The sequence below is a fragment of the Podarcis pityusensis genome, assembly GCF_964106645.2.
Source record: "Podarcis pityusensis genome assembly, chromosome: 8".
NCBI classification, from domain to species: domain Eukaryota; kingdom Metazoa; phylum Chordata; class Lepidosauria; order Squamata; family Lacertidae; genus Podarcis; species Podarcis pityusensis.
This window is the reverse complement of record NC_138033.1, coordinates 65,752,807-65,771,569: the sequence shown is the minus strand read 5'-3', so window position 1 is coordinate 65,771,569 and position 18,763 is coordinate 65,752,807. Positions and strand designations below refer to the sequence as shown.

The window sequence follows — 18,763 nt, the reverse complement described above, 5'->3', positions numbered from 1 at the left end:
CTGGCAGCGGACAACAGGCAAAAGGGTCAGACAGCAGGTGATGGGAATGATGGGAGGTGGAAGACATTGGCACAGAACCCAAAATCTCCTGCTCCTGTCCTTTTAAGCATTCTGCTGCCAGGCACTGTTCTGGGTTTTGACCCTTAAAACATTAACAAATCGTTCAGTAGGGAAAGATAAAGAGAAGGAGAAGGGAGGGCACCTTTTAATCATGTAGACAAAGGAATGCCTGCATGTCTAAGTGAGAAATGGCCTTAAGGACTTGACTTGTTTTAAAACAAAAGCTGAGATTCTCAGAAGGCTGGCTTTTGCTACAAAGGATTAAAATGTATGCTTGTGCAGCTTTTGTTGTGGAATGTATACAGGTGCGCAATTAGTATCTGAAAGAATCCATCCAAACTTTTTGAGACCCTCATTCTTTCAGGACGGCTGTTCAGAATGGGGATGCCTGTCATAGACTCCCTGGAATCTGCCCTCCCTTAGTGCCACAATGGTATTCGGTCCCTGGTGCAGAACAAAAAACAGAATGTCCAAATACTTTTTTAGTGTTTAAGTAACACACACTTTATTTCACCAATAGGTAACCTAATTCACTCTCCCAACTAGCAACAAACACCTCAACAGCTACCAAGTCTAACTAAAGTAATTAAGAATGCTCAACACAGGCTAACTATTAACATCCCAAAGTGATTCCGTAGAACATCAACGTTTATTCATTCTGCCAAATGAGAGGTGGCTCAGTTAGCCTACTGTGATGCCAAAGCTTAGGTAGATACTTCTCTCCCCCACCCCCGCCCTTTCACCTCTCCTCTTGTTGTTCATATAAAGAGGGAATAATCCAGGGACTCTTGCACCCTCCAGCTGGGGTTTGCAAAAATCATAGGAATTGTTTTAAAGTTGCAGATGTCAACACCCCCCACCGCCGTTTTTAAGTCTTAAAATAGTCTCCAAAAGTATATGTGACAGATCACTGTGATAGTTGGTTTCTAGAAATCAACTGCATGGAGTGGTCTGGGATTCCATCAACTTCCTTTCTAGTATTGAAATATATATATATATTTAGAAGTCCTGTGCCACTAAAGCATCCTTTAAACTGCTTGGCCTGGTCGCTATGAATGATCAGGAATTCCATGCAGGCAAACATGTGGAATCCTTGATAGGCAAGTGATTGGGATGGCAAAGCAAGGACAGAATTTTTTGTTGCCAGCTGGATCATCAAAGTGGTGTGATGCTTCTCTTTTTTAATTTAAAGAAAAGAATCAAACTTGGAATATTTGGATGTCTTAAATGCAAATGACCCTTCACTGCTCCTATCCCAATTAGCAACAAAATATATGGAAGTACTCCAGTCCAAATGGAAGGTGCTTTCTCCTCCTGATTCAAAGTCCTCCTTTCACTTTGCTTCCCTATCACATTCTTGTCCTTCACACAGACTCCCCACCCCTACTTATCTATAACAAGGATTAGGCATCTCTCGGCCCCCAGCTGTTGCTGGACTGCAGCTCCCAACACCCCCTGATCACTGGCCAAATGTTGCAGCCTCCAACATCCTTGGGGGCAGCGGCAGGCAAAGGTGAGCCATTATTTAGAAGATTACATCCTGCCTTTCAGTCCCAAGTTGATTTACAATAGACTATAATATACACCAACATATATACTCAAACCCAAAATCCATGCCACCAGTGGCTCTTAGGCAGGGACCGGTATGTGCTTCCCTTCAGCTCTGCATTCACAAAATATACAGCTGTTCTTTCCAGCAGGTGTCTTATCTAAATGAGTTTGCTTTGTGCTCATTACAGTTCAAGTAACTGTGTCTCTTTGTTTAAGGACCCTTGCAAGATTTTATTGGTGCCCTGTTTAGATTAAATGTATTTATCTTTTTGGCTCTAGAATAGTTTCCTTACTTTCCTTGTTGTGCTCATTCACAGATTAATTAACAATTGAACAATTAACATGCATTTTGCCTGGGGAAGTCTAGAAGGACTAAGTAAGAAAGATCAACAGAGCAATTCTATAGAGGTTTTGTTTCAGCTGGGGTGCATGGAACTGGTAGAGGAGCCATCCCCTCCTAAGGCCCCTGCTAGGCTCACAGGACACAAGGGGGGCGCTTTTTCCTTTACCCCACTCTCTATTGCCCTGCTCCCAATCCTGCGTTCTTCATTTCTGTAGGAAGGAACTCCAACTCCAGAAGTGATGTATCACTTTTTCTGTCAGGGGAACAGATCTTTGGATGGGTCACATACAAAAGAATCCAAAGACGGGTAAGAATTCCTTGATGCTGGGAGTGGGCTGCTTCCCTCCCTACCACCAGTTGAAGCAGTGTCATGGTAACGCTCCTCCAGAAGGCTCCCCCAGCAACTACCAGGCAGCAACTATTATCATTCCTAACCCTTGCTGGCCCTGCTGGCTACTGGGGCCAATGGGAGTTGGGAGACATCTGGAGGGTGAAAGCCTGACACGCAACAAGAGGACTAAGGGGCAGTGTGAAAATTATTTTGTGAAATAAGAGAAATAAAATCTCCTCCCCATTTTCCTAAGGCTCTGCATGAACAAGGAGCTGCCTGGGCAATACTCCAGTCAAAAGGGGCAGGAGAAGCTATTTCAGACCCAGTCCCTCCCCCTTCTGTCTGATGTGTTTTCCCTGGTAAAGTAGAGATGGAGGCAACTGAATTCGTAAATCCAAGGGCACTCGATTCTCCATCCCCCCCCCCCGGAAAAATACTGGCATGAAACCACCCTCAGATATCTAAGCAGAGGGGGAAAAGAATGTAGTTTCATCACGTTTTTTAAATGGCAAAAAATTAACAGCTTTGAGAGAGAGAAAAAGCACACATTTTGTATCAGCCTTCCCCAATCTGCTGCCCTTTGGATGTTTTAAACTACAACTCCCATCATCCCCCTCTGAAACATCTGGAGGGCACTAAGTTGAGGAAATCTATTTTGCATCAATGCTACCTCCCCTCTCAACAGAGACTGTTAAGATGTTTGAAGCAGAGACCCAATTCTTGAAAAGGAACTATTGCAGCCAGTTACTCTGTTTTCAAAGCAACACAATCAACCTGAATTTCTTTGCTGGCCAAATGCAATGACCGCATCAGGTTTGTTTGGGTTTTTTTTCATCAGAACCAAACCCAATCTACCTTTACAATGAGAACACTCCAATCCCTAGAAAGTGCTTCTTACCTACAGTATTTTTTTTCGGCCTGCAAGGAAGAGGTAGCTTAGCCAGTTTAAATGCTTTTAGTGGAACATCAGAGGAAATGTCAACAACAGCTGTGAGCAGATCTGAGCCCATCACGACACTATGCTCCTCCAAGAGTGGAGCAGGGCGGCTGCCTCAAAGAGATCTTCATACTCCAGGTTTGCCAGAAAGCACCTCTTCAGCGTTGTTTCGACTTTGCTCCCATCTCCAAAGCGATCTGTCAATAAGGTGGCGAGTGATTGGTGAAGAAGCCAGCCAACCATCTTGGCAGGTCTCAGGTCCTCCAGGCTGAGAGTATCACCACCCCAGAGACTCAGGTGGAGGACGTTGGCTGCAACGCGTGCAGAGAGCCTCTGAAATAGGAAAGGAGGTGGGGAAAGTCAAAGGAATGGCGGAGTTTGCTTTCAGGCGAGCACCTCTGGTGTGCCTTTCTCTGGTTTCTGTTTGCAGACTTCCCCACTGGAATGAGGTACATTCTCTGGGGGAAGGGGGAGAATTGTAGAAAGCACTCAAACACAGGCAAGGTGTTAGTGTATGCCGTTTGAGCCCAATCAACCATGGTAAACCAGCAAATCCTGGCTTATCAGGATGTGTGAACACAGGCCATGCTGGGCTAGCTAGACAAACAGTCTGACCTGGCCTCAGGCAGCTTCCTAAGTTTCCAGTTGTTTAAAATAAAATTAAAAAGTGTACAATTCAGAAGATTTGGGAAAGGTTTGTATAGTCAGCTTTGCACTCATTGATACCATTACTAAATCAAGCCTTCAGTGCCCTAGGCCCAGTCTTGTACGATGTTCTTCCAAAAGAGACTCAGTGGGTGTTCTCAGTGTTAACTTTTGGACATTTGCTGAAAACCTTCTATGCTGCCTTTTCTACATCTTTTCTACTCTTAGGTGGTGATCTTTCATTCTGGTGTGTGTGTGTGAGAGAGAGAGAGAGAGTGAGTGAGTGTGGGGTATATATATATTTATTTATTTCTGTCTGCCCCCCCCCCCGGCCATTTATTGTCATACACCACTTTGATATTTTTAATGAAATTGGAGCATATACGTATTTACTTACAAGAGCATGCCAGCTACCCATTCTTCCTGACAAAGATTCCTGGGAGTGCCATATCCTCTATTATTGTATCAGCCACAGCTGGTCCAATGAAAGCCATTTGCCTAGACTGTACTACGGTGGCAGGTGAAGCCCAGCCCTCTGGTCTCAGTCAGAGGGTCTTTTGCAGGATACTGGCTTCTGGGCTTGTATGACCATTGCTAAGCAAGATGTGGGGAGGCGTGGAAGCCCTTGTGAAAAGAAGAGAGCAACTCTCACCTTGGCTGGATCCCTCCGAAGCAGCAATCCAACCAGCTTCCTCACTTCCAGGGGTACAGTTTCTGGCAAAGGTGGCAGATCCTTATCTTGATAGCTCCTGCTTTCCAGAGCAGCTCCCCCTTTGCCGTAGAAGGGGTTATGGGCACCAAGGATCTCATATGCCATTGCCCCAACCGCCCATGTATCTGCTTTGCTGTAGTCTATCACAACCCCGGGGCCGGGGGTAGCAGTGACAACCTGTCAGGAAACAGATACGGAAAACAAACCTTCAGACAAGGCCAGCCAAAACTTTAAATGCCTCCAAGCAGGTTTCTTAAAATGCAAATCGCTTGGAGCGGCTGATAATTAATGGGATCAGGAGAGGCATGGAGGAGAGAATTTGAAGCTGGCATATACTTTTTGGTAAAATGCCACTTTTGGCACAGCAGGGGCAGAAGGGATGACATTGCTTCTCAATGCCCGCTTTGATCGCATTAATTATCGGCCTAACCCAGAAGCTAACTGCATTTTTAAAATGTGCACGTGTAGTGCAAAGGCACATCTAATTTGGAGTAGTTCTTAAAAAAATAAAATACAAATAAATTTTCAAAAAGAAAGGTTATACAAGATTCTGCAAAGGATAAGGTTATCAAATGGGATCTGGTGCCTATATATGTAGCCCATATAAAATTATAGATCACTGTCAAACAAATACAGTCATAAAATAAAGCCAAAATAAATACCGTATTTTTCGCTCTATAACACGCACCCGACCATAACACGCACATAGTTTTTAGAGGAGGAAAACAAGAAAAAAAATATTCTAAAGAAACAGTGGATGTATGATTTTTGTGGTTCATGCTGTGGCCACAGACATGTGATCTGACGGTGAGTTTGGGGTAGCCCAATGCAAAAATCCTGAGGATCCATGCTTTGTAACCACGTTTTTGCACCACTGCGGCCCCAGGCAACAGTGGGTGCGTGATTTTTTTGGTGCAAGCTGTAGCCATGGACATGCTATGTGATCTGATGGTGAATTTGGGGTGACCCAGTGCAAAAATCCTGAGGATCCATGTGGATCCGTGCTTTGTAACCACGTTTTAAGTGGGGAGGGAAGGAAAAGCACTCAAGGGACAAGGAACACGCGTGGGGTGGGTGGAGAAGGATGCTGTTAATAATGCAGAAGAGGGGTTTAAGGGGAGAAGGCTCCTCTCCTCTCCCGCTTTGCTCCTTTAAAGGCTCTGCTTCTCTCCCTCCTCCCTGGCTCGCTGAAAAAAGCAGCTCCGGACTCATGTAAGCGGCTCCTCTCTTCTCCCGCTTTTCTGTTTCAAAGCAAGCCACGGAGGAGGCAAGGAAGGGGAACCATGGATCCTCTGCTCATGACTGCAGCAGATCCCCCCGTCATCCGTAGGCATTCACTCCATAACACGCACAGACATTTCCCCTTACTTTCTAGGAGGAAAAAAGTCGGTGTTATGGTGCAAAAAAATACGGTAAACCGCAGGTATATGAATGTGTAGAAGGTAGCGACTAAGACATAATGGTTAAAGTTACAAAACACAAACCCTATTATACCAAGAGAAATAGAGAGAGATAGACAATTACCTCTGGCGCCATGAGGCAGCCGTTGCCCCCGCGATCCACATACCAGCTGGTAAAAGGGAGTTTCAAGCCAATTGTTTTGTCGGCCAAACAGCAGCCAAAATCTGAGATGACCAGCCCTGGACATCCAGCTGCAAATGATGGCAAGGGAACAGAGTTACATTCTGAACAGACACACAGCAGACCAGCTTAGCACTCAGAATGGACAGCAGGAGCAAGTCTCTAGGGCTGTAAACCCCCCCCCCCGGAAGGTTCGTTCAAGGGCATATATGACACCACATGTGGAGCAGGTTATGACACGGCTTGTTTGATCAGCAGCACTACAAACACAGTGCTTTGCAAATGCTGGCAGCTGATTGGGGTTTCCAGGCACAGCGCTATGCAAATATGGGCCACCTGACATCACTGTGGCATCAGATTATTGACAGGTGGGCAACCCCATCCATCCACCTGCCAAATGTGGCCCATGTGGGGTGAGGAGGATCTCGATCTGGAATGATTTCTCTGATAGCAGTGTTTGGGAAGGGGTCATAAGACACTAACTGTTATAACCAACTCTAAATTGTTGTACAAACCTACATAATATTTGACTGCGATAGTTGCATGTGCATGGAATGTTTCTTGGGGGTAGGGATAAAGGATGTATTTTCAGAAACTGAAAAATAATGAAGGTTTTTAATGGAAAAGGTTGAGGTGGGGAGCGTTAACCCCACCAAACCAGTGCTATGCTCCCAACCTAATTCACCACCACCCTTCACCAAGTAAGCACACACTCTGCATCAGGAGATGCACAAGCACGGATTTCTGGTGCCACCTTTAGCTGCGTCCTTCGTTCAAGACCAAATCTTTCCCCTGCAGTTTCTGCCTCATCGTCGTGCTACAAAGCGTTTCTCAGAGGGAACAGAGCATGTGCTTCTACTGCGGACGTTAATTACTCTGCTCTGCTTGCCCTTACTTGTCTCCTGCCCACTTGAGTCTCAGTCAGGCTGAGAGTAATTAACATATCCAACGCCAGAAACTGACAGTGGGCCAAAAGCGCTCTGGGCTCTAGCAGAGCGTGAATTTGCCCTGGGATTACCTACTGCTTAACGATCCCGAAGCACTGAGTTATTAGCCTATTTGTACTTTGGGACTTCAGAAATTGCTGCTGTGCAGCCAGGCAAACCACAGATGTCCAAAATCAGGGAGTTGGAGAAAACCCATCGACCAATTTGCAACTGCGGAGCTGGAGGGCAGCCAATATGGTCAGGCCATTTTGGGTGTTCCTATTACCACTTTGCCTACATTTAATTTTAAGGCTGGAAGAATCCGTTCCTCTAGCCTAGTGCATTTCTGCCTGAGACAGCTTAAGATCCTCAGTGGACAGAGAATGGGCTCTCCTCAACTCCATTTTCCCCATTTGTTACTGAAGTATTAGCTCAGTTGTAGAGCATCTGCTCTGCAAACATACATAAAAGTCCTAGGTTCAATCCCCAGCATCTCTGGGGAGAGACCCCTGCTGGAAATGCTGAAGAGCTGCTGGCAGCCAGTGCAGCCAATATAGAGCTAGATGGAGCAAGGGAAAGACTCGTTATAAGCCAGCTTCCTAGGCTCATTAGGAGCAGCCATTGCTGACTGGCAGAGCACTTGCTTCACATGTCAAAGGTCTTTAGTTCAATCTTTGGCATCTCCATTTACAAACCTCTCTCGGACGGAGACCCGAGAGAGCCACCGCCAGTCAACACTGGCTCTACTCAATAGACCCAAAACATGGTCTGACTCAGGCAAAGGCAGCTTCCTGGGTTGCCTATAACCTAAGTGCAAGAAAGATGCATCTTCTAAGCCAGGCGACACAGCAGCACCGAGACTACTTGGAACATCCTGTGTGACATATAATGGGGAGTATCCCTTCCAAGAGGGCACCTGCAATTATTGTTTATGACATTTGTAAGGTGACATTCCAAACAAGTTCTCTGCATGATTTAATCATCACACCAACCCTGTGAGGTAGCCTAGGTGTGTGCCCCAGCAGCGATTCGAAGCTGGGTTTGCCCCATCCGAAGTGCTTTCTGTTGGTGATATGTGATGATGAGCAGCCTGATGCCAGGGTTTTCTACCACTCCTCTAGCATTTTTAAGATCTCTACCTGTTTTCTCCATTCCAAGCACAATGATCCTGCTCATCACTTCTCCCTGACCAGATACACGCACAGGTTTTGCAGCTGCGCTACGTACCGGCGTCAAACTCAACGAGGATGTTGTCAGACTTCAAATCCCTGTGAGCCACTCCGTGTCGAACGAGGTGGTCCACCCCTTCCAGTAGCTGCAGGATCATCATGGTGCCCAGGTGAGCAGCTGGGATCCTGTCGCAGAGATACTGGCGCAGCGTACATGGGTAGCTGGATGGAGCAAGCAAGGAAGTGGCAGCTCATTAGTGGGGTTCCAGAAGCAACACCTAAATCTGGCTGAAAATGGAAACATTGCTTTCTCTTCATCCTTGGTGGTGTAGTGAAGTAAACATCATTTTCATGTGGGAATGAACTTGTTTTTTGGAGTTCTAGATAGCAGAGACATCTCCCATCCAACTCCTTCCTTGCTTTGGTGGTATAGGGCAACATGAGGAGCCCTGTTGGATCAGGTCAAAGACCCATCTAGTCCAGGCATCCATGGGAAGCCTGCAAGCAGGACCTGAGTAATTCTTGGGCCCACTTTCCCCCACAATGTCACCATGGAATGGGAGATGGCCATGGCATGATGCTGCTCATCAACAGCAGCAGAAAGCTTGAAAAAGCATGGGAAGGTGCCTTTGCTATGGGGTATTTGAAATAAATGCACCACATCACCAGAAATTTAAGTCAACCTTCACTAGCTAAAAGGTGTGGGCTGTTTCCTTCTCCAATATTCTCTCTCTCTCTCTCACACACACACACACACAGAGAGAGAGAGAGAGAGAGAGAGAGAGAGAGACTGTTGAAATTACTCCTGAAAATTATGGCTCAGAGCAATTAGCACCCTGCACTCTTCAGAGCACACTGTCTCTTTCCTAGGACCTGTTTCTGACTACCCTTGCTTTCTGCTTCTTGACCCATCTCCCTGCTTCAGCTACAGCTTACTGTCTGGCCAGCTTCCTTCAAACCGCACCATGGCCTCATCCTTGATGGAACTGGACATGATGTGGAGCTAATTCTGCTTTCCTCATTTTCTTTCTTTCTTTCTTTCTTTCTTTCTTTCTTTCTTTCTTTCTTTCTAAAAAATCAAGTTTCTAGTTCTTGTGGGTTAAAAATGATGAAGGCATTAACCGTAGAAAGCTCCAGTGTATTGGGGTGATAGTGGAAGTGGATTCTCTTCCTTACCTTTCATCTTCCAGTCTTGCATCTTAACTAATCATTTAGCTATAGCAGCCTTCCCCATCCTGCGGCCCAACAGTTGTTGGACTCCAACTCACATTTGCCTCAGCCAGCATGGCCAATGCTCACGGATGATGAGAGCTCGGAAACCACATTTGCCACTTGATCACTGTTGTTGGGAACAGAGGATCAACTTTTGTCCCAAACCATAAACGTTAGAAGCCAGATGCACTTTGCAGCCCTACAATCCATGGACCACCCTGCTCTCTCCCAACTTACTTTTTCATCACTAGGAAGAGTGTGCGGCTGTGCCCTATTCCAGAGGGATTCAGTGTGGAGGGCAGAACATCTGGATAGTCCACCGTTGCACCAGGAAGCAGTGGGACGTGGGACGTGAATGCTCGAAGCACCTGGACTATATTTGGATGAGGTTTCAGCCTCTTACCGAAGACAAGTTGCCTATTTCAAGACAGTTTGTTACCGCTTACAACCACTTATCATTGCTATTGCAGATTTACCGTAATTTTCGCTCCAAAACACGCACTTTTTTGCTCCTAGAAAGTAAGGGGAAATGCCTGTGCGTGTTACGGAGCGAATGCACTCGACCGGAGCCATGGCTGCCGTCAGTCAAGCAAAGCGGGAGCCGCTTGCAAGGCTTCTGTCCCGCTTTGCGCGGCACTAGCTTTGCTTGCTTTACAGCCAGGAGGAGGGGGAGGAGCCGAGGAGGAGGGAAGGAAGGAGAGCCACCGCAGCAAAGCGGCCAGCAGCCGCTTACACGGGAGGAGGGACAGACGGGAGCCATAGCGAGCCGGAAAAAGCACCTTGTAGCCAGCAACAGCTGCTGCAGCCTCAGCTAGCAAAGGTCCGCTCTCTAAACGGAGCAATGAGGCTGCAGAGGGACGGCAGGGCACAGGAGGGCTCTGAGCCACGAGCGCAGTGAAAACCAGTAAAAAAGTTTTTTAAAAGGCTGCTGGGAACAGGAGGGCACGGGATGAGGGAGAGGGGGAAATTACGATTCTCCCAGCGTCTCAGCTGATCCGCTGAGCAGGACTTGGGTTGCAGGGGATTCGCCATTAGCTGCGTAAAGCAGCAAAGAGGGAGAGAAGGAGCAAAGCGGGAGAGGAAAGGAGCTGCTTACACTGCTGTAAGTGGCTGCTGTCCGGTTGGTTACTTTAAAGCAACAGTGCTCTTTCCCTCCCCGCTCCCCGCTCAGCTCGCCGAAAAGCTCCTTTTCCACACACCCCACCGAGCTCCTTCTCCCCTTAAACCCCTCTCCTGCATCATTAGCAGCATCCTTCTCCACACACTCCATGCGTGTTCCTTCTCCCCTTAAACCCCTCTCCTGTATCATTAGCAGCATCCTTCTCCACACACCCCATGCGTGTTCCTTCTCCCCTTAAACCCCTCTCCTGCATTATTAGCAGCATCCTTCTCTACACACCCCATGCATGTTCCTTCTCCCCTTAAACCCCTCTCCTGCATCATTAGCCGCCTCCTTCTCCACACCCCCCGCACGTATTCCTTCTCCCCTTAAACCCCTCACCTGCATTATTAGCCACATCCTTCTCCACCCACCCCACGCGTGTTCCTTGTCCCTTGAATGCTTTTCCTTCCCTCCCCACTTAAAACGTGGTTACAAAGCACGGATGCACATGGATCCTCAGGATTTTTGCACTGGGTCACCCCAAGTTCACCATCAGATCACATAGCATATCCATGGCTACAGCCTGCACCAAAAAACACACACGCACCCACTGTTTCATGGGGCTGCAATGGCACAAAAACGTGGTTACAAAGCATGGATCCACATGGATCCTCAGGATTTTTGCATTGGGCTACCCCAAACTCACCGTCAGATCACGTGTGTGGCCACAGCATGAACCACAAAAATCATACATCCACTGTTTCGTTTAGAATATTTTTTTCTTGTTTTCCTCCTCTAAAAACTACGTGCATGTTATGGTTAGGTGCGTGTTATAGAGCGAAAAATACGGTAATTAGCAAAATGAATTTGAAATCTCTTTGTGGTGTGTTTTCTCACAGCCCAGCAAAGTAGGCCATTATGTTTTCTGGGCCAGAGTAGAAGCTGCATTCAACCCAGCTCTTCTATGGCCAGGTATAATTTTTTGTCATTGATTGTTCCGTTCTCTATAAAAATGTATTAATTGTCCTATTATAGCCAAAGCATGGCTGAGCTATTGGGGGCTGTGCCTTGATCTTTGTTTAACATCCTTGTGTCTCTGACTAGTTTCAACCATATACTGGAAAAATGACCCATGGGCTGCCTGACCAGAGGTTTAGAACTTTGCTCCTGGGCGAAGGTGCCATTTATAACTACAAACAATAGGTTTTAACTGTTGCATAACAACTGCTATTATTTCTGCAAGGGTAGCCATGTTATTGTTTTTGTTGCAATGAAGATTAAGAGTCTGTGGCACCTTAACACACTAAAATTATGGTGCATAAGCTTTTGTGGAATTGAATCTGATTTGTTAGATCCATTAACAGTTGCAGGAACACAGAGAGGGAACTGTAAGCAATAAGCTCAGAGGGAAATGAAATGCTGGAAGCACAAGGGTGCCAACTCAGAGCTAGAATGTATTCAAAATAAGCACAGTGACCGCTTTACAATATCAGTGAGAGGTGACAAAGAAATCTACTCGGTAATGTTGAGTTAATTATCATCTGCACTGTGACAGGAAACTATTGTCTCAATTCAGACTCCAAGACTAAAGCTGTGCTTATTTTGCATGCATTCTAAGATCTAAATGAATTGTCACTGTCTGCTGGTGTTTTTTTTTTTTTTTTGCACCTCATTTCCCTCTGAACTTACAATTCCATCCCCAACCACATGTTCATATACCTGCAGCTAAGAATAACAAGTAGACTCTAGTTCACAAAAGCTTATGCCATAATAAATTTGTTAGTTTTTAAGGTGTCACAAAACTTTGTTATTATTTCTAAGGTACCGTAACAGTTTGTGCTGCCTTTCCAATTTACCAAGGCAACCTAGACAGGTCTCTGGCTGCTAGGAGCTTATGAAATAAAACAGACAATGAGGAAAGCAAGAAGAAAGGACACAATGAGTCAAGGATAGGGATAGTAGGACTGTTACTGCTGTGCATTATTACTGTGCATGTTAATAAAAGAAAAGGTCTGCACCCTGAGCAGCTCACAATCTTAATTAAGCTGCATGTACTTAAAACAGCCTTCCCCAAACTGGTGTCCTTGAGATGTGTTGGATTACAACTCCCATCAGCCTCAGCTCCCTCTCCTACACCATCAAAATTAACAAATTATACCTGGGAGGAGTGATCGCACCAAATTCTCCAGATAAGGCTGAGCCGCTGGCTGGAACAAGCTCCTGTGACATGGAGTTGAGGATGCCTTCGCTTGAAGAACCAGCCTGCAAGAGCCCAAACATGATTTATTTTCCTTGTGTTCAAATGAAGGCTGCCTCATCTAAATACAGTGGTACCTCAGGTTAAAGACGCTTCAGGTTACATACACTTCAGGTTACAGACTCTGCTAACCCAGAAATAGTACCTCGGGTTAAGAACTTTGCTTCAGGATGGGAACAGAAATCATGCTCCGGCGGCGCGGAGGCCCCATTAGCTAAAGTGGTGCTTCAGGTTAAGAACAGTTTCAGGTTAAGAATGGACCTCCGGAACGAATTAAGTACTGAATTCGATTTCTGCGCCACCCATCCCCATTTTGATGCAGTGTATCATAAAAAGAAGGGACGTGGGGAAATCTGGAGATAGGACTACAAAATACGTAAGGTCCCAAACACCCTCCTCTCTCCAAAAAGAAAAAAGAAATAAAATCCCTTAGCAAGATATGGTAAATATCTTGAAGCATAAAACAGCTTTTTAAAAAGAAGGGGGTTCCAATAATGGCAACAATGATATTTATATTTGGCTTTGAGTCACATGTATTATCTCTGCAATCCTCAAAACAGCCCTATGAGGAAACCCAGTAATAACAATAACGAAGAGAGGATAGAAAATAATGGCTGGAAAGGGAGCTGTTAGGAGGCTTCTTTTCAAATTAATTGTAGGAGGGCTTTTAATGAGGCCCAGAACTCACACAAGTTTTAAACTCATCAGGGACACATTGGTGGGATAAGACGTGAACAGAACACAATTGTGCCGATTTTAATTCAATACACTTGCATTTCCAGTTCCCATTACCTGCAAGAATATCTCTCAAACACTGTTACTTTTTAAACTACATTGTGGGCAGGAGAAAGAAATTATAATCCACCTGCCTATCTTTATGGGCCACTCCCCATCTACTTGTGCCCCAGTTGTTGAATTTTACTGAAGTTTGTTTCTGCATCATATTTGATACCGTGTTTCTAATTTGTTTTTATTTTCTGTTAATCTGCTGGCTGATTCCCATTCAGTGGGATGGTCCAGGAGTAATGCCAAACTGTGGTTTCTGGTACAACATGAATGAGTCTCAGGTTCACACAATCCCTTGTGCATGGGGAATATCTACTTACTTACTACAAGGGAGGTCACAGGAAAGAGCCTTTCAGTCATTTTGGAACTGAAGAACAATGACTGAAATGGCATCAGGTGGACTGGAGCTAGAAGGCTTATGCCCACTGCCCTTGCTCACGTATTTTAATTTAATTTTACTATTTATACTCTGCCCATCTGACTGGGTTTCCCCAGCCACTCTGGGTAGCTCCCAACAAAATATTAACAACACTATAAAACCTCAAATATTAAAAACTTCCCTGTACAGGGCTGCTTTCAGATGAGTCATATTTACTGAACCCTGATGTAGAAAGCCTTAAGACAGCAATTCCCCCAGTTCTTGTCAAACAATTGTTTGCTGGGTTATCTAAACTAGTTCGCATGGTTTGGGCAACACGGCAAAGTATGTTTTGCCAAGAATACGGAACGAAGGGAGGGAATCTGAACAAGTATGGTGAAGGGATGGAAGAGGGAGTGCACAGGCAGAGTAAGGATTGGCCACTGTGGTTTGGCATTATGCTCCTCAAAGGTTTTAAATGATTTCTTTAAAAGCCAACACTGCAGGAAAAAGAAGCACTCCATTTCCATCACTACTGCACACTGCATTTTCTGATGCTGCTGCTTGTGATCACTGTGAGAGCTGCATTACTCAGGCAGAACTGTTGTTTTGTTCCCAATCAAGCTGTTCATTATGTTTTTCTTCTCCCCAGAAACCTATCGCACTTTTCAGAAGAAATAATTGACACCACGGTAGCAACTGCTGGCTCTTGCAGGACATATTTTAGATTAACATCAATTACTGCTCCACTGGACTGAGGTTTCAATGCACTTTCCTTCAACACCTGAGGAGCAAACCAAACACAGGATCCTCACCGAAATGTTCCACATCATCTTGATTGCCAGCGGGAAGCCAGTTCTCCAACAACCAACTTGGCAGAGCTTTCCCCCTCCAGTCTGGGCATCTGAACCATCGCAATGATCAAAATGATCAGCTTCTGGCTCCGAACTTGCTTTGTGAGGCATGGCAAAAGGGGTTGTTGCTTCATACACAGCTGCACTGCAGCCTTTGCCAATAGATCGTCCAATGGAATATTCTTCCAATTTGAAGCCTTGCTGGCGGAATAAGCCCAGGGGCTCTTTCTGAGGTTTGTTCCTCTGGATAAATATTGTCTGGATGGGGGAAAACAACAACAACAAAAGAGAAAATGCAAATCATAATATTATACTTATGATAACAGTGCTTTTCAGTCGGCTCCAAGCAGCTCCTGCAGAAGGAGAGGCGAGACAGTGTGGCCGCATTTGGAATACTGTGTACAGTTCTAGTTGCCTCACCTTTAAAAAGGTAGGAGTTGGAAACGTTTCAGAAAAGGGCAACCAAAAGGATGGAGTCTCTCCCCTATGAGGAAATATTGCAGCTTTGGGGACTTTTTTTACTTAGCGAAAAGGCGAGTAAGAGGAGACATATGATAGAAGTTTATAAAATTATGCACAGTGTGGAGAAAGCGACAGAGAAACACTAGAAGTTGTGGACCCCCCCCCAAAAAAACCCCTCTGAGATTAGTGTCCGACTAAGGATCTGGGACGCGGGTGGTGCTGCGGGTTAAACCACAGAGCCTAGGACTTGCTGATCAGAAGGTCGGCGGTTCGAATCCCCGCGATGGGATGAGCTCCCATTGCTCAGTCCCTGCTCCTGCCAACCTAGCAGTTCGAAAGCATGTCAAAGTGCAAGTAGATAAATAGGTACCTCTCCGGCGGGAAGGTAAACGGTGTTTCCGTGCGCTGCTCTGGTTCGCCAGAAGCGGCTTACTCATGCTGGCCACATGACACGGAAGCTGGACGCCGGCTCCCTCGGCCAATAAAGCAAGATGAGCGCCACAACCCCAGAGTCGGTCATGACTGGACCTAATGGTCAGGGGTCCCTTTACCTTTAAGGATCTAGGAAGCATCGGTTTAAATTCCTTTTGTTACGGTAAAATCTGGGTGCGGGGTTACTCTGCCACCCAGCTCGTCGGACTAAGTCCGCGGGTCCCTGCGGAAGAAAATGAGCTCAGCCGGAGACAGGAGCAAGCTGCAGGAGATCCGAGTTTATTGCGCAACAGGTTCAAGGCGAGATTGAACAGCGAGAAAGGGGTGACATGAACTTTTGAAATTTCCCTCCATGTCCCAGAATACAGTGCAAAATACATCCCAGTTACATCATGAATACATTAAGAAGAGTTTGGGTTACACAGATTACATCATGAATACATTAGGAAGAGGTTGGGTTACACCGGATTAACATATGGAGGAGGGAGGGCGGAATATGCAGAGCTGGAGATATGCGCAGATAAGCACATCCTGAGAAGACAATGGTCCATGTATGCATAGTCTGTCACCTGGCATCGCCCGGAGGAAGGGCTTGGCAGAGCGATTTGACAGGATTAGGGTCTTGACACCTTGCTTGAGGGATTATGGAGGGCAGGGGAGGTGTCATGGAGTCCTAGAGAAATTGAGCAAATTGGCAAGTTGATTTTCTATGAATTTTATAGATTTTAGTTCCTTTTGACATTGGCAATTGGAAATAAATGGATATATTGTAGCGAAGAAGGTGAAGAAGAAGACATCCCCCCCCCCTTTCCGTATCACTTTTCAAGCCACAAACCCCATTGAGGGAGACACTGCCTCTCAACCTACCCTACCCTACCACAAGGTGGTTGTTGGGATTAAAAGAAGAGACGGGGAGGGCCATGTATGGCACCTTCAGCTCCTTGGAGAAAAAGAGGGGCGTATAAATGCAATCAATTATTATTATTATTATTTACTAAATTTGTTAGTCGCTTTCTCTTGCCCAAAGCGACTTCCAATCAAACAACCACCTTAAACTCTATGGAAGGAAGTGTGGGACGGGGTTGGTATGGAAATATAAACGTCCCAAATCTATGCTGAAGGCCGCCGCCCCCCGTTGCCATGGTAACGAGGCCTAGCCCGCTTACCTGGATGCCCTTACAGGCCTCGCTCGCCTGCCTCTGCTCGGCCAGCGCCGGCTCCAGAAGCGCCAGCCCGAGGCCGAAGGCCAGCCCGAGGCGGCGGGGCCCGAGGGGGACCCGCGGCGCCATTTGCCGGAAGAGCAGGAGGCCCGGTGACGGAGGCCCGCCGGTCAGGCCCAGCCGGGCCGCGGCCTCGCGCAGGAAGCCCGGGCGGGCCGGCGGCGGCTGCTGCGGGCGGCGGGCGAGAAAGGCGGCCGGCTTGGGCGGCGCAGGAGGGGGAGGCGCTCCCCCGAGCCAGCGCCACAGCAGGCCCCGGCCCAGCCGCGCGCCCCTTCCCAGCGCCTGCCGAAGCGCCATCTCCGCCCCGTTCCCCAAGACGCCCGGCCCGGGGCTGCTCTTGCTGCCGCCGCTGCCCTTGGCCTCGTCCTCGCGGTTCTTGTTGTTGTTGTTGTTGCTGCTGCGGCGGCGGCGGCCAGGACTGTGACGCCGCAGAGGCGGGGCTGCGGCGCGAGCGGGAGGGCCTGTTTATTCTTAGGCCGTGGTGGAAGGGGAAGCGGGCAAGCCTGCCCTCGGGCATGTGCAGAGTGCAGCCTGCGTTCCACATCGGTATATTTCGAGTACAGTATCTTTACTATTGCTTTTATTATTTTGAAATCAAAACGTGCGGCTTTAGTCTTCCTGCTGTTATGTGGTTTGTTCTCATCCAATAATAATAATAATAATAATAATAATAATTTTTTTAAAAAATACTGTATTTATACCCCGCCCTCCCCAGCCAAGGCCGGGCTCAGGGCGGCTAACAAGCAATAATAAAAACAAATAATAATAATAAATAAAAATGTATAATGTAATAATAATAATAAGTAAATAATAATAATAAGTAATTAAATAATTATTATATTATTACTATTTAACTTTTTTATTTATTTAGATTAATAATATATATAATTAATAATAAAATTTATAATATACTTAATAATAATAATTTAAATTAAAAAATTAAGTAATTATTATATATTATTACTATTCAACTTTATTTATTTAAAATAATAATAATAATAATAATAATAATAATATACACACAACTGACCCTATACCTGGAAGTCTTAAGGTGGTGGTGGTTCACAGAACAAAATCAAAATATAAAACCACAAAATATATAATAAAAATAAAAATAAACCCAATACCCCCCCCCAAGCCACCACATTTTCAAAGGGCATAGGATGTCAATCAAATCAACCAAAGTGAGGATCAAGGGGCAGTTTACAGTATAAAAACACAAAATGTGTAACATAATAACAAACGAAACACAAGCACATTCAATGGGGGGAGGATTGCTCCCCCATTTAATGCGCTTGTATTGGTCCTTGTGCCATTGAGCATGTGCCAAGTGCAGCCTGTGTTACATATTGGTATGTTTTGAATGTTTTAAGAGTGTTCTTGGTTTCTTTGTTTTTTAACCTGTTGACTGTTCCTAACTTAATCCGCCCGTGGTTATTTGATTTATTGCACATTATGTGATACTGTGTATTGGTGCCACCTGCTCGTGCCAAATCATTCCTAGGCTGTGGTGAACAAGAGTACTGTTGAGCTAGTGCAGAATGCACCTACACACAGAAAAAGATTTTGAGTATTTTAACCTGTTGATTTTTCTGGTCTTAATCTGTGGTGGGGAAAAGTCAATAGTACTCTGTGTAGAGTGCACTATACAGATTTTAAGAGAGAGATTTGGTGCGTGAAGCAAGCCAGTGACTGGCCAGATCTATCCAGGAAGCCCACAATTTGGGTGGGAAGGCCATAAGAAAGAGAGCAAGCAGATTTCTCATAGCAGGGAGTTGCAAACAACAACAACAAAATGGCGAACAAGACCACCGCAATATATCTC

General features: G+C 45.9%; 1 protein-coding gene across 2 annotated transcripts; it reads right to left on the bottom strand.

Annotated features, from left to right (window-relative positions):
• Positions 1-537: 537 nt before the first annotated feature.
• On the bottom strand, positions 538-17,338 carry PINK1 (PTEN induced kinase 1). Of its 2 annotated transcripts, none has more exons than XM_081016146.1 (8): positions 16,885-17,338; positions 14,786-15,082; positions 12,706-12,831; positions 9,705-9,865; positions 8,314-8,477; positions 6,104-6,231; positions 4,520-4,756; positions 538-3,555 (listed from the first exon to the last, which is right to left on the bottom strand). In XM_081016146.1, the coding sequence occupies exons 1-8, from the start codon at positions 17,233-17,235 to the stop codon at positions 3,295-3,297; spliced, it is 1,725 nt and encodes a 574-aa protein (XP_080872272.1). In that variant the 5' UTR covers positions 17,236-17,338; the 3' UTR covers positions 538-3,294. The 2 variants fall into 2 exon arrangements, with proteins under 2 accessions (XP_080872272.1, XP_080872273.1); XM_081016147.1 differs by having other exon boundaries at positions 9,705-9,884; positions 12,728-12,831.
• Positions 17,339-18,763: the final 1,425 nt, after the last annotated feature.